This window comes from Vicugna pacos, chromosome 32 (assembly GCF_048564905.1).
Source record: "Vicugna pacos chromosome 32, VicPac4, whole genome shotgun sequence".
Lineage (NCBI taxonomy): Eukaryota > Metazoa > Chordata > Mammalia > Artiodactyla > Camelidae > Vicugna > Vicugna pacos.
In genome coordinates, this window is record NC_133018.1 from 22,978,440 (window position 1) to 23,006,229 (window position 27,790).

At 46.0% G+C, this 27,790-nt stretch overlaps 1 protein-coding gene across 3 annotated transcripts in view; it reads right to left on the minus strand.

Annotated features, from left to right (window-relative positions):
* TMEM132D (transmembrane protein 132D) overlaps positions 1–27,790 on the minus strand; it is a 527,348-nt gene that overhangs the window by 147,205 nt on the left and 352,353 nt on the right. For all 3 annotated transcript variants that reach the window (XM_072953620.1, XM_072953621.1, XM_072953622.1), the window contains exon 4: positions 1,700–1,883. In XM_072953620.1, coding sequence (XP_072809721.1) covers positions 1,700–1,883 — 184 coding nt within the window. The remainder of the gene's footprint in view (positions 1–1,699; positions 1,884–27,790) is intronic.

Here is a 27,790-nt window from a genome sequence, read left to right on the forward strand (position 1 = left end):
CCTTAGGACCTCCTTCACATCAAAGAAGAAACACGTTTGTATGAGAGCCACTATTGGCCGGGGTAGAGTGGAGTGAGCGGGCAGGGAGCTCCCCTGCTTTCAGCCAAATAAAACTTCTAACTGATGAAAGGGTCCACTAGGCCTTAGCTGAGGTTCTTTCTAGCTCTGCCATTGTACGCTCTTCTGCATTGCACACATCACAGCCAAAAAGGGGGACAGAAGGTGAGGATGGTTTCAGAGGCCAGTGGAGGACAGAGAGAGGGGCTCTTGTGAGAGTGGAGATTTGGGTGGGTGTGGAACAGGCACCAGGAGCATCACAGGGACAGCCTAGGCGGGAGGAGTGCTGAGTGCAGGAAACCAAGCCCGCTGGTCTACGCCGAGCCAAGCGAGGGAAGCCCCTCAGAGCATCGCCGAAAGCTCATCAGACCAAAGGTGCCGAAAAGGAACAAATTCAAAGAATTACTTATTTGAGACAAATGGTCTTGCCATCCCCTAGCAATAGGACCACCAACAGCCTAAACAAAGGAACGCTGCTGTCAGACATGAAGTGAGGGACCAGGGGAGATTCAGTGCCTTTAAAATGAAATAAATAGTTAATCAGAGCCTTTCTCAATGGAAGGACCCTAACACCTCTATGTTTCCTGATGAACACCCCAATAACTAACTTACTGTCACAAGGTGACTGTCCATGTCACTTTGGGTTGAAAGATGGATTCCTGACGTCCCTTCACCACCACATAATGACACTTGTCACTGGTCCCTAATACACGGTGAGGGGGAGACACCATGGCGACACCGGAGAGGTCAAGCCATCCTTCGCCTCTGACAGTAAAAGGACTTTTGTAACAGAAATCTCAAACTGCTGTCACTGGGCTAGCAGACCCAGGCACTGGCACTGGGAAAATCCACATTCAGAAAATGGGTGACTCCTTTGCAGAGCGGCCCTGGGGAAAGGTGGGGCTACACAGGGTGCTGGGGGGGTTTGGCTTAGGTGAACCCGGGTGATCCGTCTTCCCGCAGGCAATGTATTCTGTTGCCTAGAAACCAGGGGGCGGGTCCTTTCAGGGATGAAAGCCATCTCGTTTCCCACAAATCCTAGGAAATATAGGGGCAAGACGTGGAGCCCTAAGTCTTTAAAATTACAAGTTGCATACATAGATGGCCTGTGAATGGCTTCGAGTTAACCCTTTCTTGGATAACTTTGATTTTCCAAAGGAAAAATTGGTTCTACCATGAACAAGTTGGTGTTTCACATTAAAATCAGCAGATCTGAAGAATCCAGAACCTGGTTTGGCTTTCCTGCATGGCAAACATTGGCTGGGGCCGTTTTACCGAGCAGGTGTTTGTCAAGTCTCCCTCCTGCCACAGCTTCACCCACATACATGGTCTGTTTGGTCCTTGCAAGTGTTACGTGTTTGAAATCCTCAGTCTACAGCATATCATACAAAGACTGATTAAATTGTCACCTTTTCACATAATGGAAGACCCAAACCTGATGCCTGGATTTTGATTATTTTCTAAATAATATTCTAAAGATACTATCCAGAAAAGAATTTTTGAGAATTGGCGATTTGCAGTCGACTTCGTGGTTCGGTTCCTCCCCTCCCCGCCCCGCCTCCGGTTCTGGGCTCACTGACACTCCCCGATTGTGTCTTTCCCCACGGTCTGTGTTAAGAGCCCAAGGCAGGGCCATTCTTACCATGGCCAGCGGGACGATGCCGATCAAGTCCTTCTGGCTCACGTAGATCTTGGACACCCCCAGGTCGGATGTGATGCCTCCTGGGTAGTCGACCTGCCACGTGATGAGCTGCGTGGCCGGCAGGTCACTGGGCTCTTCGATTTCCACGTCGATCTGCATGACTTCATAGGAGGCGCCGTCCACACTAGAGGGAGGAGAAAACAACTTTGAGGACTGGGGTGGGCGTGCTTGGCGGGCAACTATTTCACACGTGAGTTCACAGCATCCCTGCGAAGAGCTTGGCAGAGACAGGATCCCCAGTGTCCACCGGCAGGTGATGAGATAAAGAAGTTGTGATAAGGATATATATGTGTGTATATATACACACAAAACGGGTTATTACTCAGCCATAAAAATGAATGAAATAATGCCATTTGCAGCAACATGGATGGACCTGGAGATGGTCACACTAAGTGAAGTCAGCCAGGCAGAGAAAGACAAATATTATATGATATCACTTACATGTGGAATCTAAAAAAATGACACAAATGAACTTACTTACAAAACAGAAACAGACTCACAGACGTAGAAGACAAACTTATGATTATCAGAGGGAAAGGGGGGAGGGATAAATTAGGAGTTTGGGATTAACAGACACAAACTATTACATATAAATAGAAAAACCACCAGGTCCCACTATACAGCACAGGGAACTATATTCAGTATCTTATAATAACCTACAATGGAAAAGAATCTGAAAAAGAATGTGTATATGTGTGTATAACTGAACCTCTTTGCTGTTCACCTGAAACTAACGCAACATTGTAAATCAACTCTACTTCAATGAAAAAAAAAAGAGGGAGAAAAAGGAAAGAAATGTGATCCCCAGAAGAACAAACCGCCTTTAACAAGACCCATGGCCTTGGCCTGGCCTCGGTCAACGTCACTCCAGCTTCGCAGCTCTGCTCTGGGTGAGCTGCTCGGAGTCCCCAGGACAGGTGCGTGTGGGTAACTGCGGAAAATGGTGATTGAATTTCCCACATGCTTTCTTCCTCACGCCCCATCTGAGAGGACAGGGTTCTTTCCCTCTCTCCCCGAAACCTCTGAGCTGCCTAGATTGCATTTCCCAAAGCTGCAGTCCACTCAAGCCGGGGGCACAGAATTTTAAGGGCGTCTGAGGGTGATCTGGCTTTGCTACCCAGCGGGGCTGAGACAGAATTGCAGAGAATCAGAGGTGAGGCGTGAACAGGAGGGCGGGGCCAAGGGATCCAGACGGATGAGCCGGGAGAAGCGGCCAGATGTTACTTGGAAATAGGAGTGATTATGACTAGGATTCGTTTTTAGACGTTCTAGGTTTTCCACAAACACGTATCTGGCAAGGAATACCAGTTGGACGATCAGGACGATTTTTACAGTTATTTTGGTTCATTTCATTCACTGGCTATCTCTTCTGCCTCTTTAGAGTCAGCTTTTCTAAATCACTGGCTCTACTAAGTGACAGGTGAAAAGCAGGGCAGGTGTGGTACCAGCCACTCCCTGAGGGAAGAGGAGCACAGGTGGCAACGAACCCAGGAGGCAGCGAGGACAGACGCTTTTGAACCCTTCGTGACCAAAGCAACTTCCCCCATCAGCTCTGCCTCTAGAGGTGCTGAATCTCACGTACTTGCAAAACGGTCGTTGACTCCGACCTTTAGGACGACGAGGCTTGGCCTTTTGTAAAAGGCAGAGCTCTGAAGCATCTTTATCACACCATCAAGCCACGCAGATTTATCGGGAAGAAGCTCGGAGGTGAATGGCAGGGGCTCCAGGGAGCTTCCTGCTTAAAGGGAGGGATGGGATGGACCAGAGTATGGGGGGGGGGCAGAATAAAAGGAGGGAGGGAGGGGAAGGCCGAGAAGACAAGGAGGGGGAACTCCAGGGGGAGGAGGAACAGAGACAGGACATCAGAAGACCTGCGATGAGAGCCCCGTTGCGCAGGTTAGCTTTCGTCTGAAGCAGTGATCTCGCAGCCGGAACAGGAGTAGCGACCCTGGGCTGTGAGCAGCGATTAGAGAAAAATGGCCCCTGGTTTTTAAATCCTGCAAGATTTACTCTCAGTTTCTGAAAGAAGGATGCTTAACTCTCGGAGAAACAGTGGCTGCGATAAGAATTAGAGACAGACTGCGTCAGCCGGTGTGGATTTATCCCCTCTCCAGCTTGCTTTTCTTAAGATGTACGCTGCCGTCTGTCTGGAACGTCTGATGAGGGTTCTGCAAGGACAGGAACCTTGAGATCGGGGTGCCGGAAGGCATTTGTGCGTTTTGTATCTGGAAATCCCACGAATGTGGGTCTGACTTCCCCATTCATGAAATGGGGCCATCCTTCTTTTGGGATTTGCCATCTCTGGTCACAGGGTAAAGAGAGATCCACAGAACAGAATCAGCAGAAGTTGACTTGTTGAGTTCAGGAGCTGGGCTCCACCACTGAGGTGTATGGGGACTCGTACGCGGTGACGCCGGCACACAGTCATGTGACCTTTCCCCATTCTCTGCCCCTGTCTCCTCCCAGGTGCCAGAACCTCGAGGAAGCTGAGCGATCTTGGCCTCCATCGGAATACGGGGCTGTTCTTATCTGCACATTTTTCTTATGGAGTTCACTTTACCAACAAAACATTTATAAGCTTCATGTATTCAAATCCTTCCCATTCTCCAACATCCGCAACAATTTTTATTTTTTAATTTTTTATCTTTTTTGAAAAAAAATTTTTTTGAGGTTACAATTTTTAAAAACTTTTATTGAAGTGTAGTTGATTTACAATGTTAGTTTCAGGTATACTGCAAAGTGATTCAGTTATACAGATACATACATACATATATATATATATATTTTTTCTTTTCAGATTCTTTTCCATTATAGGTTGCTATAAAGGATTGAATATAGTTCTCTGTGCTCTACAGTAGGTCCTTGTTATTTATCTATTTTATATATAGTAGTGTGTGTCTGTTAATTCACAACCCTTAATTTATCCCTCCCCACACTTTCCCCTTTGGTAACCATAGTTTGTTTTCTATGTCCATGAGTCTGTTTTTGGTTTGTAAACAGAGTTTGTATCATTTTTTTAAGATTTCACATATAAGTGATATCATATGCTATTTGTCTTTTTCTGTCTGATTTACTTCACTTAGTGTGATCATCTCTAGGTCCATTTATGTTGCTGCAAATGGCATTATTTTATTCTTTTTTATGGCCGAGTAGTATTCCACTGTATAAATGTACCACATCTTTTTTATCCAGTCATCTGTGGATGGACATTTAGGTTGCTTCCCTGTCTTGGCTGTTGTAAATAGCACTGCAGTGAACATTGGGGTGCATGTGTCTTTTTGAATTACAGTTTTCTCCAGATACCTGCCCAGGAGTGGGATTGCTGGATCACAGGGTAAATCTATCTTTAGCTTTTTAAGGACCCCCCATACTGTCCTCCATAGTGGATCAATCATTTTTAAAGTGCTCTATGTACTTCATCTAATTTTACTCCTTCAGGAACCTTGCCTGGCTATCCTGCCAAGTCTGGTTTCCCTTTCCTTCCCTTAGGCCCCTTGCCTGGCCAAGATGTAAAGGAAACGCAGTCTGTTTTGAGCTAGCTTTCTTCTTTTGAGGCGCTGATGAAAACACCCTAAGTTGGGAATTCTTAACCCGGGGGCCACAGCAAACTTTAGGAAGATCGTGTGTCCTGAAATAGTGTTTTTCTTGACTGAGTCCATAGCTTGCCTGGGCTTCTCAATATTTCTGATGCAGCAGGGCGTGCCCCAGCTTCCTGACAATTTCCTCTGTAAATTCTGCACATGGTGATCTAGCTTTGGAATATCTCATCATGTGTGTCTTGGCAAACCAGTGGAAATATGAATTTTAATACCTTTTTTGTAAATATTTAGCACTTGAGAGCTTCCAGAACTCTTGCATATTTGGCAATATTTATCCCTTCTTCCTGTTTAACTGTAAAGCCAAGGACTGTACCTTTGCAGTTTGAGTGTTGGGGTGTTAGACTGAAAAGCGTAGCCATGCTTGTCCTGTTCCAAGTGTGTCTGGTGCAGAGGATAATGCCTGGTAGTCATCAGAAGGAAGCTGCTATGTTATAGGAGATAAATACAGAGGCACAGGTAGAAGTATGTAAAATACGTCTGCATATTTTATAGGCAGGGGTTCTCCACTGCCGCCAAGGCATTGGAATTGCCTGGGAGAACTTTACAAATAAACCGAAGTCCAGGCACCACCCCCTTCACATTTCTGATGGTTCTTGAGTGGAGCCAGGCACTGATTTTCTTTCTTTCTTTCCCTCTTTCCTCCATCCGTTCCTTCTTTCTCCCCTTCCTTCCTTCCTTTCTTTCTTTTTCTTTCTTCCTGCCTTCCTTCCTTCCTTTCTCTCTCTCTCATCTAATCTCCCTCCCTCCCTCCCTCCTTCCTTCCATCTTCCTTTCTTTTTCATCCAGGTGACTCTACCATGCCAGCAGGATCGTGAACAGCTTCATTAGAGGTTTACAAAGTTTAATAATGTAGATACCTGTGCTCTTGGAAGTATTCCGTATGTAATGGTATTAGACATAGAATGTACTAAGTTAGTGGATTTGGGAAATATGATCAGTAGAATCTGGGAGGACACAGATGCACCAAGAAGAAGAAGAATTCAGGGTTTTCGACGTCCCTGATTACAAGAGTGAGGGAGGACAGGGACAGTGCTCCAGCCAAGGGGGCCTGGGGTCTGCATAAGCATAAAGTGTTCAGATGCTGCTTCTGGTGGCCTTAGACACACAGCCCCGCCCACCCAGCCTCCCCTCCTCCCCTCATAGGCAAGTCAAATAATGAGCCATACGGACGGGCAACACTTGATGTGTGAGCTCCACATCAAGTCTGTTGAGCCTGGGCAGGGTTTGCGTGGGACACAGTGCGGTCCCCCAGGGAGAGGCCCAGTGCTGGGTCACACTTACAGACCCAGGAGCTGCCTGCGGTTTTAGTGTCTCCCGCTGGTGTGGCCGCTACCAGCGTAGGTGAGACAAGGAGCCGTCTTCCCGCCCTGTCTGGCTGGCAGCTGTCCTCTGCATGGAAGACGAACAAAATGCAAGCGGAGGAGGGGACGCAGCCTCTCACAGGCACCTCGAATCCTTACTGACTGGCTCCACACATGTGAGTCTGGAGACATCTCCCAGTGGTCTGTCCTCTTTCATGGAGGAGATGAATAACACCTCCTGGATCCAAACAGGTCGTCTCATTTCCCAGTAAGCTTCTCCTTTGTGTGCTGGGTTCAAAATGCAAGCCTTTCAGATGAGCAACAAAGACATACTGTGCAGCACAGGGAATTATACCCATTATGTTCTAATAACATAATGGTATCCATCTGCACAAATACTGAGTCACTACGCTCTGCACCTGAGACTAACATAATACTGTAAATCAACCATATCTTAATTTAAAAAAAATCAAAGCCTTTTTTCAGTGGGAAGAGCTTCCTTTAAATAAGGACACAACTGCTCGTGACACAGCCAGAGGCTTCCCCAAATGTGAGTGCCCGTTCAGGAAACAAGGCTGTGGGTCAGGTCAGCACAGGCACAGGCAGGGACCACACCCTCCAGGGCCGTGGCTCGGACACCCAGGGGAGAGGACTGAACTTGAGGCTTTGCAGGACCGCCTCACCCTAAGTCAAGGCCAGAAAAGCGCATCATTTTCAGACAAAGAGAAAAGTCTTACTTTGCGAGCCTCACGCCTCTTTTTCCAAAGTGACGGAACAATTAAACTTCACTGAGTACTTCCAATGTGCCAAGCGCTGTTTCGAAGGCTTGCTTGTCTTATGCCGTCCTCACGGTCTTCCTATAAATAAGTTACTTCCTGCCAGTTTTGTAGACGAGGGTGACACATTTGTGCAGGGCCACCCAGCTCCTGAGTGAAGGAGACAGGAGATCTGACCGCAGGATGCCCACTCCTGGTCACGGGGTTCTATGCCCCCACCTCTTTTTCCAGTGCAAGGACAGGCACGCCGACTAGTTGCACGAAAGCAACTTCTCATCCCCCACTAGAGACACAGGTCAGCACATTACACAGGGCTTCCTCAAGACCCCGAAACTGGATGCTTCCAATGAAAGCTGCACAAGCAAAGCTGGGACATTTCTGTAACGAGATGCTTTGAGCTTAGCTTGCCTTTAGGGTGTTCTGCCAACTCTTCAAGTTCCATGATGTGTCTCTAAGTCAAAGTAGAGACGTGGAAACTAAAGCATTCAATACAGAAGCCTACCGTCCCGTTGGACCATATAGACACTGACCTGCTGGCGTCAGAACAACTTGGAGCTAAGTATTTCAGATGCGAGTCCATGCATCTTAAAGCTACCTGTATTTTTTTTTTCCTTCAGATTAGAGAACCAGCATATTATGGTAGGTCCTTAAAAAGCATGCCAATGATCAGACTACATTCTGCAACCACCCACGTGGGCAACTGGCTTCCACTGTGAGAGTGAGTGTCGTGGGGAAGCTGGCAGGGTGGGTGGGGGAAAGCAGAGAGTGAAATTCCGTTTCCAACTTAGATTTTTCCAGATGGTACTCTAAAAGATAATTGGGTAGAATTTCTGGAAACAGAAGTCAAGCCAGAGCAAGAGCGAATTCAGCATCAGAATGACCTTGCCCTTAGACAGTAGCGTGAGATGTGCTCCAAGAAACCGAGGACACTTTCTAGAGGTCATGTGATGAGTGAGGGCCACGTGTTACTGGGTGGCAAATTACGGTGGGCGGTGTCAGTGTTCCGCCCAGGCTTCCTCATATCCCTCTAGCATTTCCACATGCCTTACCTCTGGCTTCTAAGTGCTTTTTCTCTTTTTAATTTTAATTTTTAAAATTCTGTATACAATCTTCAAAGGTTACTTTCCATTTATAATTATTACAAAATATCAGCTATATTCCCAGCATTCTGCAATTCAACCTTGAGCCTGTCTTACCCCCAGCAGTTTGTACCTCCCACATCCCCACCCCTATATTGCGGCTCACCCCTGTCCTCTCCCTGCGGGTCACCACTAATCTGGTCTCTATGTCTGTGAGTCTGCTGCTTCTTTGTTATATTCCCTAGTTTGTCATATTCTTCAGATTCCACATATAAGTAATATCATACAGGATTTGTCTTTCTCTGTCTGACTTACATCACTTAGCATAATATCCTCTGAGTGCTTCCACGTGGTTGCAAATGGCAAAATGTTCATTCCTTTTTATGGCCAAGTAGTATTCCATCGTGCGTATATATACCACATCTTATTTACTTATTCATCTGTGGATGGACACTTAGGTTGCTTCCATGTCTTGGCTGTTGTAAATAGTGCTGTGATGAACACTGGGGTGCGTGCATCTTTTCAAATTAGTGTTTTCATTTCCCTTGGATATACACCCAGGAGTGGGGTTGCTGGCTTACAAGGTAGCTCTGTTTTTAGTTTTCTGAGAAGCCGCCATACTGTTTTCCATAGTGGCTGTGCTGATTTAAGTCCCCACCAGCAATGTTCGAGGGCTCCCTTTTCACCACATCTAAGCGCTCTTGTTTTTAGCATTATCTACCTGTGACCTTCCTTGGATGGCTCTTCCGGAGTTTCTGAAGCCACTTTGCCCACAAGGGCAAAAACGCACGCATGCCTCAGAGTTTACTTCCCTCGGAGGTGGCCCTGGGGCAGAGTCTGATGGTGGCGAAGGGGAAAGCTCAGCCCCCTTGCCTCAGTGGGGCCAGTCAAGGGCGCTGCTCACGCTCCAGAGCCTCCGCAGGGGACCAGGCTGCACCACCCTGCACGTGCCTTCTGAAACGGTACCGCTGCTTGGGTTCTTCCTTCCCGCGTTTACTCTCCCTGATCTCTGATTGGTTTCCTGGGGGACTCTTCCTTCATAAACCACTTGCACACAGATTCCTGTCTCAGGATCTGCTTCTTGGGAAATGGAAGGAATTTTTAAAGTCAGGCGGACACCCAAAACAATTGACAAATGCTATGTGGAAGATGCTGGCAATGGAAGAGAAATGAGGAATGAGCGACGGGGTGGAGGGGCCATTATCCCCGGTACTAAGAATTTCCAGCTCCGCTGGGAGGAATCCTCCTGACTAAGCCAGTATTTGTCTGTGATGGCGTTTTGGGAATTTGCATCAGACCCAGACACAGGCTACCAGATTCTCCCAAATGGAGGAGCCATGTCCTCCTTTCCTCCCTTCCCTCATGTCTCATTTTCAAGATTAAAATAAAGATATTACTCAAACAAATTGTTCCTTCTCAGACATTATCACCGTCTTCATGGTTCCTACTATTGACATATATTTTCTAACTTTCTTCATTAGCATTTGCAGAATAAAAGCCTTCCCTTATGGAGTAAAATATACATGACCCCTTTAACCTATGTACTTTACAGTGAGATTTCTGTCACCAAAAATTTGTCTTCTCCCATCCTCTGGTCCCTACCTTGCCATAATACTCTGAGGTCTGGTAACCAGAGTTATTCCAGAGAAGCAAAATGGAAAGGTTGCAGCTTGACCTGAGTCACACTGCATTTCTGCCTTTTATTTCTGTGCCTCATCACTGTCCACCCCAATATGTACATCATTCATTCATTTATCCAAATGATGTTTCTGGAATTCTTGCTGTTTACTGAGTACTCTTCTGGGCGATGGGGATGCAAATATGAAGGTTAGTCTAAAAAGATGGAGATGCAGCAGTGCCCCAGAGCGAGCTGATCCTGAGCATCTCGTTTCACCTCCACAAGCAGGGACATCCTTTTGGTAACTTGACATTGGCGAGGGCAGGAATATTTACACCACGGAAATTGGCAACAGCCGTAACTCAAGGTTCCCGCCAAACTCCCCCAGAGCAGACGGCTGAAGACCTTTGCTCTTCTAGAGCGTATGGTCTAGTGGGGAAGACAGACACTAAATAAAAGAGGAATCACATCAGCTAACGTAAAGTGGTGACTGTAAAAAGAGGTGAGAAGCAGAGGTAGCAGGTGAGGTGAGAACTGTGGTAGAGGACAGGGCGGTAAGGCTAAGTTTCCGGGGGCAGCAAGGCTCGGGCTGTGGTCTCTATACGGGACGGATAAGAATTCAAAGGTTCCAGGCAGAAGGAATTGTATGTGCAAATGCCCTGTGCTTGGAGAGAGTGGGATGGGTTAAAGAAAATAAGAGAAACCAGTGTGGCTGGAACACCCAGAGGGCCTGGAATGGAGGGACGAGCTGCAGGAGCTGAACGGTGGGTGCACAGTGCTTGTAGCCACATTCAGAGCTGGCTTTTTCAGAATCAGCAAACCATGGTCAGTGGGTTGAACCTGGCCATGGCTCGTCAAATCACAGATCATAGGCTAAAAGCAGCTTTTACATTTTTTTAAAACGTTCTTAAAAAAGAAAAAAGAGGGGGAGTTGAGCTAAGATGGCAGAGTAGAGAGACTCACAGCTTGCTCTCTCCCACAAATACACCAAGAATTACATCTACAAACCCATCGAACTGCACAGTGTCTCTTGCTTCAAAATACAGGATTCTCACAAAATCCAGTAAGAAAAAAAGAAAAAAGGAAAAATTGGTGCAGGACTGGTCCTGCAGGGAGGGAGCGGCATAGGAAGAAAGGTACCCTCACCCTGGGATGCCCTCTCTCCAGCCAGAAGGTCAGTGGGGACAGAAGTGGAGCTTCCGAGGAGGCTCGGAGGAGAAAGTGGCACCTGCTTGGCAGGCAGAACTGAGGGAAACTGACACAGAGGGTCCCCGCGATCCCCAGCCCTAGACGTGAGCCAGCAGGGAAAAGACAGGACTGGCTGCTGATCAATAAACAAGTTCATACTGTAGAGCACAGGAGACTATATTCAATATCTTGTAATAACTTATGGTGAAAAAGAACATGAAAACAAATGTTCATGCATGACTGGGGCACTGTGCTGTGCACCAGAAATTGACACAACTTTGTAAAACTGACTAGACTTCAATAAAAACATATATATTAACAGGAAAAAAAAGAATATGCAGGCTACACAGCATATGGCTCACAAAGCCACAAATATTTACTACCTCACCCCTTACAGGAAAAGTTTGCAAATCTCTGCTCTATGTCATAAGAGAAACGGGAAATTACTAAACCTCTAAAAATAATAAACTCACGTCCATTTCAATAAGCAAATGTTTGGAAATACCATCACTAGAAGGCATTATGAGGTGGTCGAATAAAACCTGCAACTGGGAGAAGAATTCATAGACCAGGCTGATTTGTATAAGACAATAAAAACTTACAGAATGATCGTGATTGAACTAGCAATAATAGGTCAAGCCAAACTACAGATCGTTGTAATGGGGAAAAAAATGAAGAAAGAGTGATAGTCCTTCAGATGAGTTATGAGTCTCGCGAAAATGTCAGCAGAACATTAGAATTTCAGATGGAGTGAGAGGCATCCCTCATCGTGTGGAAACGTGTGTCATCTCAGGCCCTGCCCTACAGGTGCTGACAGCAGGCCCCAACTATTACGACAGCCCGGCGATCTGCAAAGGGAAGCTCAGACGTGCTGCGAATCTCGGCTCCTTAGTCTCATTTATCTGCCCTCCCAGGTCCGTCTCTGAACCAGGTGAGGTTCAGAACTGGCCATTTACTTCCTTTCCTTCCACCACATACCCTGTTTTCAGCCCCAAGGTCCTCTAAAAGCGTGAGTGTAGGGTCGCTGGGGATGAAGGTGGGGATTCCTGCGGGACCCTCTGCATGGAGGAGCGGCCAGACCATGATTACTTGCTCTTTTCCCAGCGGGGAGGTGGGACAGGCCCCCCTGAAACTTGTGGCCACACCCACCCTCTATCTGACCACTCAGTGAAGGTTCCTGAGTGGTTCTGCAGTGGAAACACTGAAGGAGGGCTCTCTCGATCAGTCCACGGATGAGTGGGGGGTCGGTAAGGGCTGCCTTTAGGAAGTCAATCCAAGAAGGGGTGAGGTCTCCCCTGGAAACACAGCCGCCACCTTCTCGGCTGAGCAATTCCTGACCCTCCCCTGGACGTCTCCCACTGCACAGTGTGCCTTTTGCCTTCCCTTTCTGATGACAAAGGTGGCTCTTCGAGCTTGCATTTCAGCATACAGTTCCTTCCTGGAAAGGCCCACTGCTGGGGTCTGCAGTAGAGGAGCCCAGGGCTCAGTCAGCCAGCCCATGAATGGGTTTGTTCTTGTCTAGAAACACAAATGGAGTTTTCCTGTATTCAGGGCATCCTGGGGGCCACCCGGGCACTGCCACCTGCAAAAGCAGCCCTACACATCTGAATGCGAGTCCATCAAATCATCTGCAGCAAAGGGTGAAGGGCTTGAAAACATCCCTATGGCTGCAGCACTGAGAACGGATCAGAGGTGGACCAGAGCAGACGTGGGCAGACCAGGCAGAAATTCTAAAGAAATAAGGCTGTAGGAGAGACACGCTTGAGCCTGGGTGGGCGGCGGGGCAATTTGTAGGAAGTTGCAGGACTGACGGTGTCTATAGATGAGCTTCTGTTTTGAATTCTTTACGTTCCTGTTGGTAGAGTCACCATCTTCTGGTGCCATGACTATCTCCGCCGGTTATCACCGAATTTGCAGGGACACAGACACATCACAACAGTATTCGGTCCTCCTGACAGCCACGAGGACACTGAAGCAGGTAGACCAGCCTTCCCTGCAGCAAGGAAGGGCAGATGAAGAGGCAGAAAGCAGGGAGGATACCTGACGAATTTCAAGGGCTCCTTGTGTCTGAACAAGGGTTATGCGACATGCCCTTGACAGAAACTTAGACCTCACTCAGCTCTCACCTCACTCAGCATCTGCACCCTAAACGTCCATCACACGGCATACAGAACACAGTAGCATGCAAATACCACGCAAACCTACTGCAAAGACGTATTCCTAATCTTTTAAAAGATGTCGTGTTTAATAAAATCCACCACAGAACTCTCAGAGAGAATTGCTTGAGTCACTTGATTCACACACAGAATGACTGCCAAACGAAGACACGGCAGAGTTAAACACACCAGTGTCTGAAAAAGAGAAAATCAACAAGGGTGATGGCAATTTAGGAACTCTGAAAACACAGGATGTGGCTGACAAAAGCACAAGATAAGCCTCTGAGAAACGTTGATGAAGACCTAGATTGCTTTTTCAAAATTGATCAAAACTGAAAGAGTTTTTTTTTCCTCCTAAAAGATTACCTCTCCTACCCAATCAATGCTGATTTCAGTCTTTATCTGTGACTAAGGCCATAATTCTTTTCTTTCCTTTTTTCTGTTTTTAGCTTTTTTTTAATTAAAGTATAGTTGATTGACAATATTGTGTTAGTTTCTGGTGTACAGCATGGTGATTCAGTTATACTATATACATACGTATTCCTTTCATATTCTTTTTCACTCTAGGCTATTACAAGATATTGAAAGCCATAATTCTAACTATAACTTTTGCTTATTTAAGGTGAAATAACTGGGTCTTCTCTGTCTTAAGTTTCATTTATAAATAGTAATTTCCTAATCAAACCTCATTTTAAACTACTTTTATTGTGGCATTTTAGCCTCTGTTTTAAAGAGATTGACTTTAAATGATTTTTTTTAAAGAGTGTATTATCCTCAGCTGAAGAGGGCTTCCAACATTCACAGTAAGAGAGACACGGAGCTGAAGTGGGAGGGATGGAGAAGCCACGAAAGGTCTTCCCTCAGTAACAGGGAAGAAAGGCAAAATTCTATTTAAAAGTGAAATCAGAGGGGAGGGTAGAGCTCAGTGGTAGGGCACATGGTTAGCATATGTATGTGGTCCTGGGTTCAATCCCCAGTCTCTCCATTAAAATAAATAAACAAATAAACCTAATTACCTCCTCCTCCCCAAAATTAAAAATTAAAATAAAATAAAAGTGAAATGCTCTTGGAGTGATCCAGGAGTTGCCCCCTCCCACCCGGCCCCCAATCAGAAAGTGTTTTCCACATGTGAGTTGGAACTTCTGCCAAAGAAAAATAAAGCTAATTCTTTCATCTCCACATCATGACATTTTTCTTATTCACTTGGAGACAGAGAGATATTTTATTTTATATGTTTCTTTTTGTTGGGAGGTTTTTTTTTTTAACTTAAAGAAAAATACAATTCGTATGCCACAGACACATTAGCATCCTTGCCAGGGCTACAGACTGTCCGAGATCACACTTGTCTGCACAACCAGGTAACATGGATATTGTCAACCCTTCTTGCCCAGTGTCTCCAATGAAACCCTAGATGCTGCTTGGGCAGAACACACAAAATCAGAATGCGGTGGAACTGGCAAGGGCGGTGAGCCAACCGGTGGTGTACAATTAGCTCCTGAGCATCTAAGTCTCTCCTCTTCAGGGATTGGGAAGAGAGTCTGTCTTTGAAGTACCAGCTCTGCATGCAGGTGCCTTTTCCCCTTCCAGCTTCAATGGGTAATTGTACATGACATAGCATTTCTGCCTAGACTTACTCTCCATCATTTTTAATTAGAAATATTTCCTCTGCTCCTTCTGGGCACTCAGTGCTTCTCCCACCAAACCCTCCACTTCTACGTATTTATTTTTTTAAGAGCGAACACACTGAGAGGGAACTCTCTATTAAGACTCCATCTCAGCTTGTTACCGAGTCCAAACCCGTTCTGCTCGCCACAGGACAGGCCAGTAAACCGGGAGACGAGGTGTTGGGGCAAGGAATAGCGACTTTATTTGGAAAGCCGGCCGACCGGGAGAATGGCAGACTAATGTCTTGGAGAACCATCCTCCCCTCAGTCAGAATATAGGCTCCTTTTATACAAAAAAACAAGGGAGGGGATGTGGTTGGTTGTTGCAAACTTCTTGGTGCAGGAATTCTTTGTTCTGCAGCTGTCCCCGTGGGCCAGCTCATGGTGGTCCTGCAAAACCTCCAACAAAGAAAACTGTTGTTCTCTATTCTGCAACTTGTTATCTTTACGTGGGTGCAGAGCTGGCAAGACTAAGCCTAGAAAACAGGGCGCAGGGTTAAAGCCCAAGGAGCAGATTGAATATGGAGTCAGATTTGTTCTTTTTTATTACAAGCTGGCTATGTCAGCAGAAGGAAGACAGTTTGGGAGGAAATTCTTCGTGTCTTGACAAGGGTTTTTAGTACCTAGTCTTAGAGGAAGCGCTATAGCTCACTGGGAACGGCCAAAGGACTGTCTCCATCAGGAAAGTGAGGTTGCATCCTTGAACGTCCACCCCTGACCGCTAAATTGCACGCAAAACCTTAAGCGCAAAACTCTAACACTGTCAGCGTGATGTTGGAATAAACGGTGAGCAAAGACGAATTTTCTTTATCTAGCTGTGGTCTCTTGAAGCATGCAGCTGGGGTAGAAATAAAGAGTCTACGCTCATGAGAAAATGCAAACAGGACAGTGCCGATCAGGATCAGGGCTAACTCTCCCAGCGGTCTTCTCAACTCCCGCCTGACGTGACAAACGGGAGCGCTGCGAGGCTCAGATGTTTCATCCTTTTGCAATAAAAAAAAAAATTCAAATATGTATCTAGTTAATTCCTGTTTCTTTAGGCTTAGCCGTTAAACTCCCACGTGAACAAGCCACACCACGTCCCATGATGGATACGTAATTGTGCTCCAGTCCTCAAGTGCTCCAGGTCTGAGGCTGAAGAATTAATTTGCTGGTTGAGGTTAATAGGATGTCAATGAATTTCTTGGTATAAATGTCAATACATTCAGTTAAGCTTCATGATTTAAATATAATTAAAGGTAAACTTTAAGTCAATGCTGCCTTTCTGCTTTCGGGCCCGATGGGTGACTTGCTGAAATCTCACAGAGCTGCTGGGGAGGAGAGTTTCACCAAGAAGCCTGTTTTTCCTCATAGAAGCACCTAGGTGTGTTTGTCACCAGGTCCGTGTGAGGAATAGAACTCACCGCACGTTATTTTATCTAAGGCTTCAAGCACCCCCCTATTAACCTTAATGGCTCACGTCACTCCCGGAGAGATTTTACAGCCTGGAAGTTCATCTGGCCATTGCGAACACTCTCTGGAAGACAGAGCAGCTACGGGCAGGGAAACGTAGTGTTTCAGGGAAGGAACCTGGGAGTGAATTTCACCCGGAATAGGCTCCGGTTATATTACTAGTTTTGTTGCCTACTATTTCATTACGCCTCAGCTTTCTCAACTGTGAAGCAGTCGATCATCACAACTATCTCTACACAGAGGGTCCCGTTTAGTCAGCATCCCCAGGGCTAGGCCTGCCTCATACACCCGTGCAGGTTCTGCATTGCCCACCTTAACGATATGCCCCGAGAATGGTTCAGTGCACCGCCTGCGCACCGTACTCAGAGGGCTGACCACCATGCAGAGAGACAGATGCAACTATTGATAAGTTACCTATTTACACATCTGCTTCTCTTAGCAGCGAGCGAATGCTTTGAGGATGGGAAGTAGTCCTTCCCCTTTCTCTCTTTTCCTTCCCTCATTCCGTCTTTCTTCCCTCCTTCCCTCCCTTTCAACCCTTCCTTTCTTTTACTCAAACCTTACAGACCCCCATGCGTTCTAGATTCTCAGCAGATGAGTATTCAATAATGCAGTGGTTCAATAGTTGTGTGAACGATGCTGGCTGTGCTCAAAATCCGTTCTCCTCTTCCTCTTTGTCAGCAGAACCCAACGTGTTCAAGTTGGAAATACCTGTGCCCGCCCCACCCCAGCCACATGAAATGACTGACTGGGAAGTTAGGTCATACGTGTATTTCTGACCAATGAGACGTAAGCAGAAATCTATTCTGTGGAGCTTCCAGGAAACAGGTTCCCGCCCTCTACCCTGACAGCAAGTTGTAGTTTCAGAGGGCATATGCTTTTTACCCTCCCTCCTTTCTCTTTCCTGCCTGGAACACTGATGTGATGTCTGGAGGTGCAGCTGCCACCTTGTGATGGTGAGTCAGAGCAGGAAGACAGAAGAAGGAGATCTCACTGTATCATGTAGCCATTATACCAGCCATGGGATACCTCCTGACATCTTTTCATCGTTTGGGATACACAAACCACAGCGTCTTAAAGGGAATTACATTTGGCCTTTGGTCACATGCAGCTGAATGCCATCTTGGCAGTACAGAGAGGGTGTACAATTCTTGCTGTGTGTATCTGTGGTGTCTGCGTGCTGGGATACAGAAAACAAAGCCAGGAAACGGAACGTTCGCTTTTCTGGGCAGAACGTGACAAACTGAGTGCTGATTGCCCGTCTCCTTAATCAATGATCCTTCTTTAAAAATTCTACCTTGATAAAAATTATCTGTTCCTCAGGCTGCTTTTTTCCCCTCAATTCAGATGTCAGTCCTGCTGTATTAGCAGTTCTCTATCTGCGTGTCGTCAGGTGAACTAGGCAGGAAAAAGTTTCTGCCAGAATGCTTGAAAACACAATTGCAAGATTATGCCGCCATTGTCTAAGTGCTTCCAGGTAGCTGGATCTGATCCGCCGGAGCCAACATCCCTGTCATTCATTCTTTAAATGCCACGCTTAGCGGTTGAGAGGCAACTTGGGGCAGCTCTAAACAGTTGGGGCCCGATCTGCCAGAAGGCTAATTTGCAAAGATCACTGCCTGATGAACGCGACGGGAGATGTGACAACTGAATTCGCCTGCAGCAATGAGAATAGCCGAAGGCATGATCAGTCGTCTTAAGTGACAAACAGGGAAAGGGAGGGGACAAGTTTCACGGAAGAAGAGATCAGAGCCAGGTGAGATCAAGTAATTTCAGCACGCTTGTGAGCCCTCTTTATCTGTGACATGTGTAAGGGTAAAGCATTGGGAAGGAAATCTACGATTTCAAACACTGCAAAGACCAAGCGGGTCACACAGGGAGGGGCACAGCCGAAGGAAAACAGCAGTGGGCGGGGGGGGGGGCATCACCAATCGGAGAAGTTTCTGGAAAGAAGTGCAGTCTTGGCAGGTCTTCTGATTTTAAAAAAATAAAAATCTATAGTCTATTTTTTAAAATGGAAAGCTCCTTATAATTAAATATTTACAACTAGTTCAAAATTTCTTAAAACCACTATGCAGCCCAAACAAGTATGTCAGGCCAGGTTGAGCACAAATGGTTTGAAATCCTCTTCAAGGAAACTTACACACTGGACTTTTCATCCTTTGTTGCCATGAAGCTGGGAGTGGGATAAAGGTTTCTGGAGAAGTGACTTGAGCTTGGCATCCACGGTTTCTGAGCAGGGCTGCCTGTATGCTTCTGAAGGGAATTAGTTCACTGCCCCTTCAAGGGGTATGAAATTGGGGTTCCAAGACCTTTGCGCACAGAGCAACTGAAATCATCAGCCTGAACCACGAGGGGCTTCCGTTAGGTCCTAGTCTTAGTATATAGGGTGTATTTTCCTCCCTCCAGGTTTAATGAGTTCACTTTTCTTTGTAAAGATTTCACAAAATAAAATGGCACTGACCATCTGAACTTTAATAAGGATAATTTTGATGATGATGGTGGTGGTGATAATGGTGGTGGTGTTGATGGTGACAATGGTGGTGACGATGGTGATTATGATGGTGGTGATGGTGATGGGGGTGATGAATGCTATGGTGATAATGGTGATGGTGTTGATGGTGACAATGGTGCTGATGGTGATTCTGCTGGTGGTGATGGTGACAATGGTGATGGTGGTGGTGATGATAGCAGGCACTGATTAGAAAGAAGAGTACTGAAGTCTTTCATGTCTATACTTATCTGCTAAACATACCTCAATGTGGTGGGGATATCAAAAGACATTTAACAGCCCATCTGCCCCCACATTTCCTCGCCACGTCATGGTCATGAGCAGTTGGGCCAACATACGCTCTGCAGCCTGGGTCCTGACGACACCTACATGTTTGCCACGGTGGCAGTTAACGTACGGGCCATATTCATGGGTCAGGTCAGTCCGAGCGCGTAATACAATGGATCCCTCAGTTGTCCACAAGGTAGAAGGGGCTGCTGGAGTCAGTCCCCGGCTGGGCTTGGGAGCAGGCAAGGTTTGCTATTGGCTGCTGCCATTGGATGGATGTCAGAGGCAGAAGTGAAGACGGTAGAGCGTGGAGAAAAGGGTGCCTTACTGCACACGCCCAGTATTCCCTGCCAACTGAGAGCCAGTGTGGTCAGCTGAATAAAGCCCCCCACGGACATCCGCCTCCTCGTCCACAGAGCCTGCAAGCGCTACCTTCTATGGCAAAAAGGACTTGGCGGCTGTGATGAAGTTAAGGCTCTTGAGATGAAGAGATTGTCCTGGATTCTCCAGCTGGGCCCTAAATGTCATTACAAGTGTCCTCATAAGAGGGAGATGAGAGAGGCCATGTGACAACGACAAACAGTAACGAGACAGGCAGGCTTTGAAGGACGGGTGGCAACCCCAGGAACACAGATGGCCTCCAGAAGCTGGAAAAGACAAGGAAACAGATTCTCCATCAGACCCACCGGAAGGGCCTCACACTGCCCGCACCCCAGTGAAACTGATCTCAGACTTCTGGCTTCCAGAACAAGGAGAGAATAAAGCCACACATCTGTGGTAACTGGTTACAGAGGTCGTGGGAAACAAATACAGCCGGGGCCCCCTCCTTGTTGGAAAGGCCAGTCCACTAAGGAAACATGCTATTTCAAATATCTAGAAGGTCGGATGCCAAGTGCTGTGGACTGAATGTCTGTGTCCTTCCCGGCCACCTATCAGGATTCATATGTTAAAACCTAACCCTGTTTGTTTGTTTGTTTAGGGGGGAGGTAATTAGGTTTACTTATGTATTTTTTTAGAGGAGGCACTGGGGATTGAACCCAGGACCTCATACATGCTATGCATGCGCTCCACCACTTGAGCCTCCAAAACCTAATCTTTAAAGTGACGGTGTTAGGAGGTGGGAACGTCGGGAGGTGGTTAGGTCATGAGGTGGAGCCCCCATGAAAGGGATCAGTGCCCTTGTGAAGGAAGAGCGCTCTGGGCCCCTCCCAGGAGGTGAGGGCACAGCGGGGGGAGCCTTCGTGAGCCAAGAAGAGGGTCCTCATCAGACCCTGAAGATCCTGGCGCCTTGATCTTGGACTTCCTATCTTCTCAACTGTGAGAAATGAATGTTTGTTGTTTAAGCCGCCCTGCTCCCGGCATTTTCTTATTGCAGCCTGAGCGGACTAGGACACCAAGTGTTTTTGTTTTTTAATGTGGATACGTGCATCTGAATGCTAAGCGTCTGAAACAGGCGTTGTGGAAAGTGACTTCACGCCATCGCTTATGTGCACAAATCCTTCCAGCTTAATGTGTTACTCCTTCACCACCCCACCTTTCAAGCCCCATTCCAATAATAATTCTATTTAAGGGACAAAAGCTTGGGCCACATAAAAAGAGCGAAACAGAGTGGAATCTCACTCTGAGCATCATAAATTTGTTTTGTTTTGTTTTTTTTTAAACAAAGCAGCGGGTAGGAAGCTCCCCGGCAGGTGAACAGTCACTTCCTCATGCCTACTGGTGACACCTGGGTCACATTTACGTTAACTCTAGAAGGCAAAGATTCAGTTCATCCTTAAGGAGTTTAAAGTATAAAATGAAGCCAAAACACCCGAGGATTCAGGACTAAGGTAACATTTTTGAAAACTTAACCAGTTATTTCCCTGACTTTTCCCTTTTCTTCCTTTCACCCCATTCAGGCTGAGAAGCTACTCGGCGCTTTTGGGAAACAAGAAAAAACTGAAGTATATTCTTCCTGGCTTTTAACTTCCAAAAGCCTGGGGTCTTAGGGAAATAAAAATAATCATAATAAATCAGTAAAAGAAAGAAATGAAAATCTCAAAGAATAAAAAAGGATGTGTAAGAAGGCACTTCCCCTACTCCCCAGAGAATTGTCCAGCATGCTTTCTGAGTTCAACATGCATTTTGGCAAGGGGAACACGGTCCTGTCCAGAGCAGATGCCTTGGGCTGGGAGGGGAAGGGGATCCAGAGACGGAAGGAAGAGGTGGTCTCTGGGCGAGAAGTGAGGACCAGGGCTGAGGAGAACAGAGCCGTGGAACAGACCCTCAGCCCGGTTTCAAGAAAGCCAGGGCATCACCAGGACCCAAGAGCTGTGCTGGGCATTTTCGGGTTGCCCGTGAGCCTTTCCTTTTGGAGACCTGGGGAGTGACAGCAAGAGCGACATGAATTTTTGTCCCAAGACTGCTTCATGTAGTTTGTAAACAGCCCGTTGACCCATCAATATTGCCAGAAGGTCAGAGAGGGAGGACAGAGCTGGTGGGAGAGCAGTGGATGGGGTGGATGCTTCTAAAGCTCTACGTGGGCGGGGCTTCAGACCATCCCTTGGGGAGCCACTAAAATGTACCCCAGCTCCAGGAAATAGCACAACAACCCCTACTTGGCACTCTCCCTACCTGGGGAGACCCACCCCACCCCAGCCTCTTAAAATAGCCATGCCCTTGCACAGCCAACCGGAGGAATTCTCAGAGTGACATAAATGTTGGCCACAGCCCAGTGCCCAGGGAGCCTGGGTGGGCTGCGGCTCCCTGATCGCTCATCTCTTCTGCCACAACAGATTCAACAGTCATTTGCAAAGGAGATGATAAATCCACACCCAATCTATTATGCTCCGCCTTATAATAATTTGATAAATTATTCAGTACCGCAGTCAGCAAACACAGAGCAATTTACAAAGAGCCCAATCACGAGAGGTTATGATTCAGGCAAAGCACCTGCAGTTGTGTCTACGCCGCAGATTCAAAATCGGTGTCGTTCTGAAACAGAAGGTCATGGCGCTGGCTGCATGCTGGGGACCACCTGCATTGCCAGGTAAGACGGATGCTGAGAGCCCACCTCCCATGGAGTCCAGTTCAGTTTGTCTGGTGTGTGCACAGGGCATGGATTTTAAAACATTTCCTTGCATGATTCAGGTATAAAGCCATGACCGAGAACCACCATGTTTGTGTGCAAGGAAATTAAACTTTGGGGACGGTTAACCCTATCAGATTTGGGGACAAAGTCTGGAGATGAGACCATTTAAATCAATGTCCTCAACCTGGGCAGCATATTAGAATCACCTGGATCAGTCGAACCTCTGCTGAATTGGAGGTCAATGACTTCCTCCCCTACTTAAGATGTGTATCTGCCCCTGAGCCTCCCCAGTAAAATTTCTGCACCCAACTCTTCCCCTTGGAGTCCATGTCTAGGGAACCCAATCTAAGAGAAGAGCTCTGAAAATACATCACGGAGGGAAGTGGTATTAGGTATCTCCTCACACCTGTCAGAATGACCATCATTCACAAGTCCATGAATGATAAACGCTGGAGAGGGTGTGGAGAAAAGGGAGCCCTCCTACACTGCTGGTGGGAATGCAGTTTGGTGCAGCCACTGTGGAAAACAGCAGCAGGTGCCTTAAAAGACTAAACTAGACTTAACATGTGACCCAGCCATCCCACTCCTGGGCACATATCCAGAGGGAACTTTAATTCAAAAAGATACATGCACCTCAGTGTTCACAGCAGCACTATATACAACAGCTAAGACATGGGAACAACCTAAATGTCCATCAACAGATGACTGGATAAAGAAGCTGTGGTATAGTTATACAATGGAATACTACTCAGCCATACAAAATAAAATAACGCCATTTGCAACAACATGGATGGCCCTAGAAATCATCCTTCTAAGTGAAGTAAGCCAGAAAGAGAAAGAAAAATACTGTATCACTCATATGTGGAATCTAAAAAGAAAAAAGGACACTATGAACTCACCTACAAAACAGAAACAGACTCGCAGACATAGTAAACAATCTTATGGTTACTGGGGAGAGGGGGTGGGAAGGGATAAATGTGGGAGTTTGAGAGTTACAAATGCTAGCTACTATATATAAAAATAGATTTTAAATGAAGTTTCTGCTGTATAGCACAGGGAATATTGTGTAATAACCTTTAATGAAAAAGAATATGAAAACAAATATATGTATGTCTATGCAGGACTGGGACATTGTGCTGTGCACCAGAAACTGACACATTGTCACTGACTGTCCTTCAATAAAAAACAAAAGGGAAGGAACAGAGGTTCTCCTTTTGATATGGCAAGCACAGAAGATGTTATGGGATGAATTATATCCCAACAGCATTAATCTACTGAAGTCCTACATCCAGTACTTCACAATGTGATGCTTTAGGGAGATATGACCTTTAAAAACGTAATTAAGCTTAAATGAGGTCATTAGGGTGGGCCTTAGTCCAAAATGACTGGTGTCCTTATAAAAAGAGAAGATTAGGAAACAGACACACACAGAAGAAGGACCATGTGAAGACAGAGAGAGAACACGGCCAGCTACAAACCAGGAAAAGAGGCCTCAGAAGAAATCAGCCCTACAGCTCAGATATCCAGCCTCCGTGAGGCAGTAAATTCCTGTTGTGCAAGCCACCCGGTCTGCGGTCCTTGGCTCTGAGAGTCCCAGCACACTGACACAGAAGGCGTCGCTGGGAATCGGTCATTTCAAACAAGTTGTAACTTGAGAGAGGTCTGAGAGAAGAATAAATCATTAAGCTCCCAACCTACATTGAGCACTGTGAGAAGAAACAGTAGAATAAAAGTTAAATATTCTTCCCAGGTGTTGAGATATTGCCAAGGGCGTGGTCCACCAAATTCCACGGTGTCCCTTCTCTGAGGACCAACAAAAGACATTCCTTTCAGGTCTTGTTACCAAGAAGACGTGTGTGTCTCCTGGGCACCTGGTTTGGATGCATTTTGTGGTTACTCTGACTCCTCACCTGATTGCATTCTTCAGTCTGTTTGCCACCAGGACTTTTAGGAAGAAACATCTGGTCTGCCTCCTGCAACTGCACAGAACTACACGGTGTGTATTTCCATTCTGAATCCTCACTTGACTTTTCTGTTTCCATCCATGGACTGTCCCTTCACATGGACTCCCTAATCACTTTTTAAAAATCTTCTCTATGGTTAACCAAGGTGATCAAGACACTGTAAGTCATGTGTGGGATGAAGAAGGTAATAAATATGTGAAGTATCAAGGATCCGTAGCGTTAGCACCCTTGAACGCTAGTCACCGCCTTCAGGCAAAGCCAACACCTCACATGATTTTGTAATCTTGTCAGTTCCCGCTGTTTTCCGGGCCATCTTCTGAAATGTCTGCACTCACCTCTTTTAAATTTATTAATCCCTGCAGCCTCTTTTCTTGTTTAAGGTCACATCAAAACAATCACTTCCTCAGAGTGAAACTTCAAAATGGATGGAGAACAATTAGATGCCCCACACCTCAAAGGGTGTTCTCATTAAAAGCTGGGAGGGCGTTTTTAAGGTGAGAACGTGCATGTAGGTCCGGGTTTGTGGAAGCAGGCGAGACCAGCCTTTGAGGCCACCTTCCACGTCTAACGAGGATGTTCCGAAGTCAATCAAAGCCACGTTACTTTCGGTTCCCCAGCACTTTGGGAGTTCTGCTCTTGATGCTAATTGAAAGCTGCGGTCAGGCTGTGTTCTGAAACATGGACACTTTTACAGCTCTCAGTAGCCAGGAGGAGATTTCCCCAGAGCTAATCAAAGGTTTTGGGGGAGACCTGAGACAAGTAATTTCAAAGGCAGCTGAAAGCTAAGGAGCCTTGGCTGAAACAGAAAATTAAATAATGGGGTCTCTCCACGTTTTGCTGGCTCCTTCTTAGGGCTGTCTGCCCTGCAGCAGAACAGGCCAGCTCTAAATGGGAGAATGCCACCCCCGTTTCCCATTCAACTTCTTACAGAATCCTACCTCCTAGCTACAGAGGCTTGGTGAACTGTGGCAGTGCCGAGCGACTGTAAAGCGTAGCCATCAGCACCATCATGGCTCGCTGTGCTTTTTTCAGCAGAGACTTGGATGCCTTCGGAAAGTTCAGTCAACACAAATGGCAGACAGAGGTCGATGGAGTAGATTTTGAAATAAACGTCTTAAGCAGCTTCAGAGACAGAAACAAATATAAGCCCGGAGTGTTATTTTCAATCACGACGTGCCTTTGGTTGCCCGGGAGCACTGGTGCACTTCATCAGACAGGGCTCTTGAGATCGCGCCTTTAATTCAATCAACGGACTGCGTTTAATGAGCCTGATTATGGGTAATAAACGTTGCAAATGTGTTATCCTGGGGAGGGCTTCCACTCTAACACGTGATTTAATGGCGTGGAAATGCTCTTTCAGTCCTGTTCAGCCCATAGGTGAATTTGGTCACAGCTCTATTGTCAGTTACACACGCACACACACACACACACACACACACAAGCACAGGTCATTAATTTACAGACTTAAAGTTTGTATAGAAAGAAAAAGAAGAGAACACACTGTTCCGTATTGAGAGCTGTACTTGTTGGCTAGGAGGCAGTAATCCTTAAAGATCCGTGAATGAATGAATGAATGAAACTGTGATAAAGATGTCTCTTTCCACAAGATATTTGGATTGGTTAAGTGGGAAATACAACTGCCGGACCCGAGAATTCGTCACAAACCTACATGATCAGAAACACTTGCAGTAGCAATAAAATATGCCCAGTTGCCGGGATTCCCCTCCTGGCACAGCTGAGTTTTGACAGAAGAAAACACGCTGCAAAAATACGTTTCATGAAAGGTAGTTGATAAGGTTTCACACGTACATGGAGTTGTTACAAAGGGAGATGTATTTGCCTGCAGACACAATCCACAGACCCTGCTGAGCCGTAGAGTTTATTTCCTTGCAGTGCAAGCGACAAACTGAAGTTGGCCTTAGATTGCGTTATAATCTCTCCATCTTTACGGTATTCCCTAGGCCCTCAGAATGGCAGGCTCCTTGAAGAGATGCCCCAGTATTTCTTCACTTCAGCAGTTCTAGGATGGCTTTTTTCCTTTCACATTTAACCCCTTTGACATTGGCATAATGGCGTTGTCTTTGTGAACGCGTGAACTTGGTTGTTCCACGGGTAATGTCCCTTGACAAATGCTACCCTTCGATATTTTTTAGTCAGCGATCCACTCTGAGGGACACTTGAGAATGTGAGTCCTGGTTGTGGTCCGAAACCTTTCATCAACATCGTCTGGGAATATCAAGAGTGTCAAAATCTAGTTTTGCCACCAGAAGGGGAGGCAGTGGTTTGGAAAGGAAATTCTGAGGACGATAGCTGAGAATCCTTATAAGAAGTGCTTGCCTCTTGAAGGTGAGAGGGTGATACTCTCGAAAAATGGGGTCATGGATAACTCAGGGTTGATGTGATTCAAAGAAGTCAGACTCAATATGAGAGGGTTAGAAGTGCCACAACCAATTTACTTTGCTTTATCTTACTTTATGTGATAAAAACCTACGTCTGAAAGAGATCTTTCATTTAGTTTCTTTTTAATTTTTTAATTTTTAAAAATCAAAATATAGTCGATTTATAGTGTTGTGTTAATTTCTGTACAGCACAGTGATTCAGTCATATATATATACTTTTTCATAAAAGGTGAGATCTTCCACTTAGCATAAAAAAATTTCTGAAGAAGAAAGATGCTGTCATAATTTAAATGGCATTTTTTCTTACACCAATCAACATATTAGTACATTTTATAACCTGTGACACTTTAGCTCCAAGAGATTATGGTAATAACAACCTCCATTTATGTGAGAATGCAATTAATAGGTACATTTAAAAAAACACTAGATGAATATGTAATAAACTGCTAATGATTCTCAGGATTCACTTAGCAGGCAAACAACACAAAGCAAAAGCGAAAATGTCTCATTTCTTACAGGAAATATTTTAAAATGATCAATACTCCAAGATGCCACATTTATGGTGCTGATAATTAAGTATTTTAAATTTACATTTATATTGAGATAATTGTAGTTTCGTCTACACTTATAAGAAATAATAGAGAAAGACCCCCTTTACCCAGTTTCTCCCACTGGTAACATCTGTGTAATACCAGTCAGGATGTAACCAAGTAGGACCCTACTGTCATCAGGGACCATATGGTATTTGTAACTGCTTAACTGTGTAACAGTTTAGATGACTTTTCTTATGCTCTTGCTGACCACCATTAGGCTGGAGAGGAGCGAGGCTTAGGGGGGCCATCCAACCCCCTCATGGGGCTGCGTGCAGAGATCATGCTCAGTGCCCTGCTCTTGCTCCCAGTACCTCAGAAATGGCAGTTGGGTTTCTGTTTACTGTATCTTGTTGTTCATAACTTGCCCCAGCTGCATGCATGCAGTCATTTTTA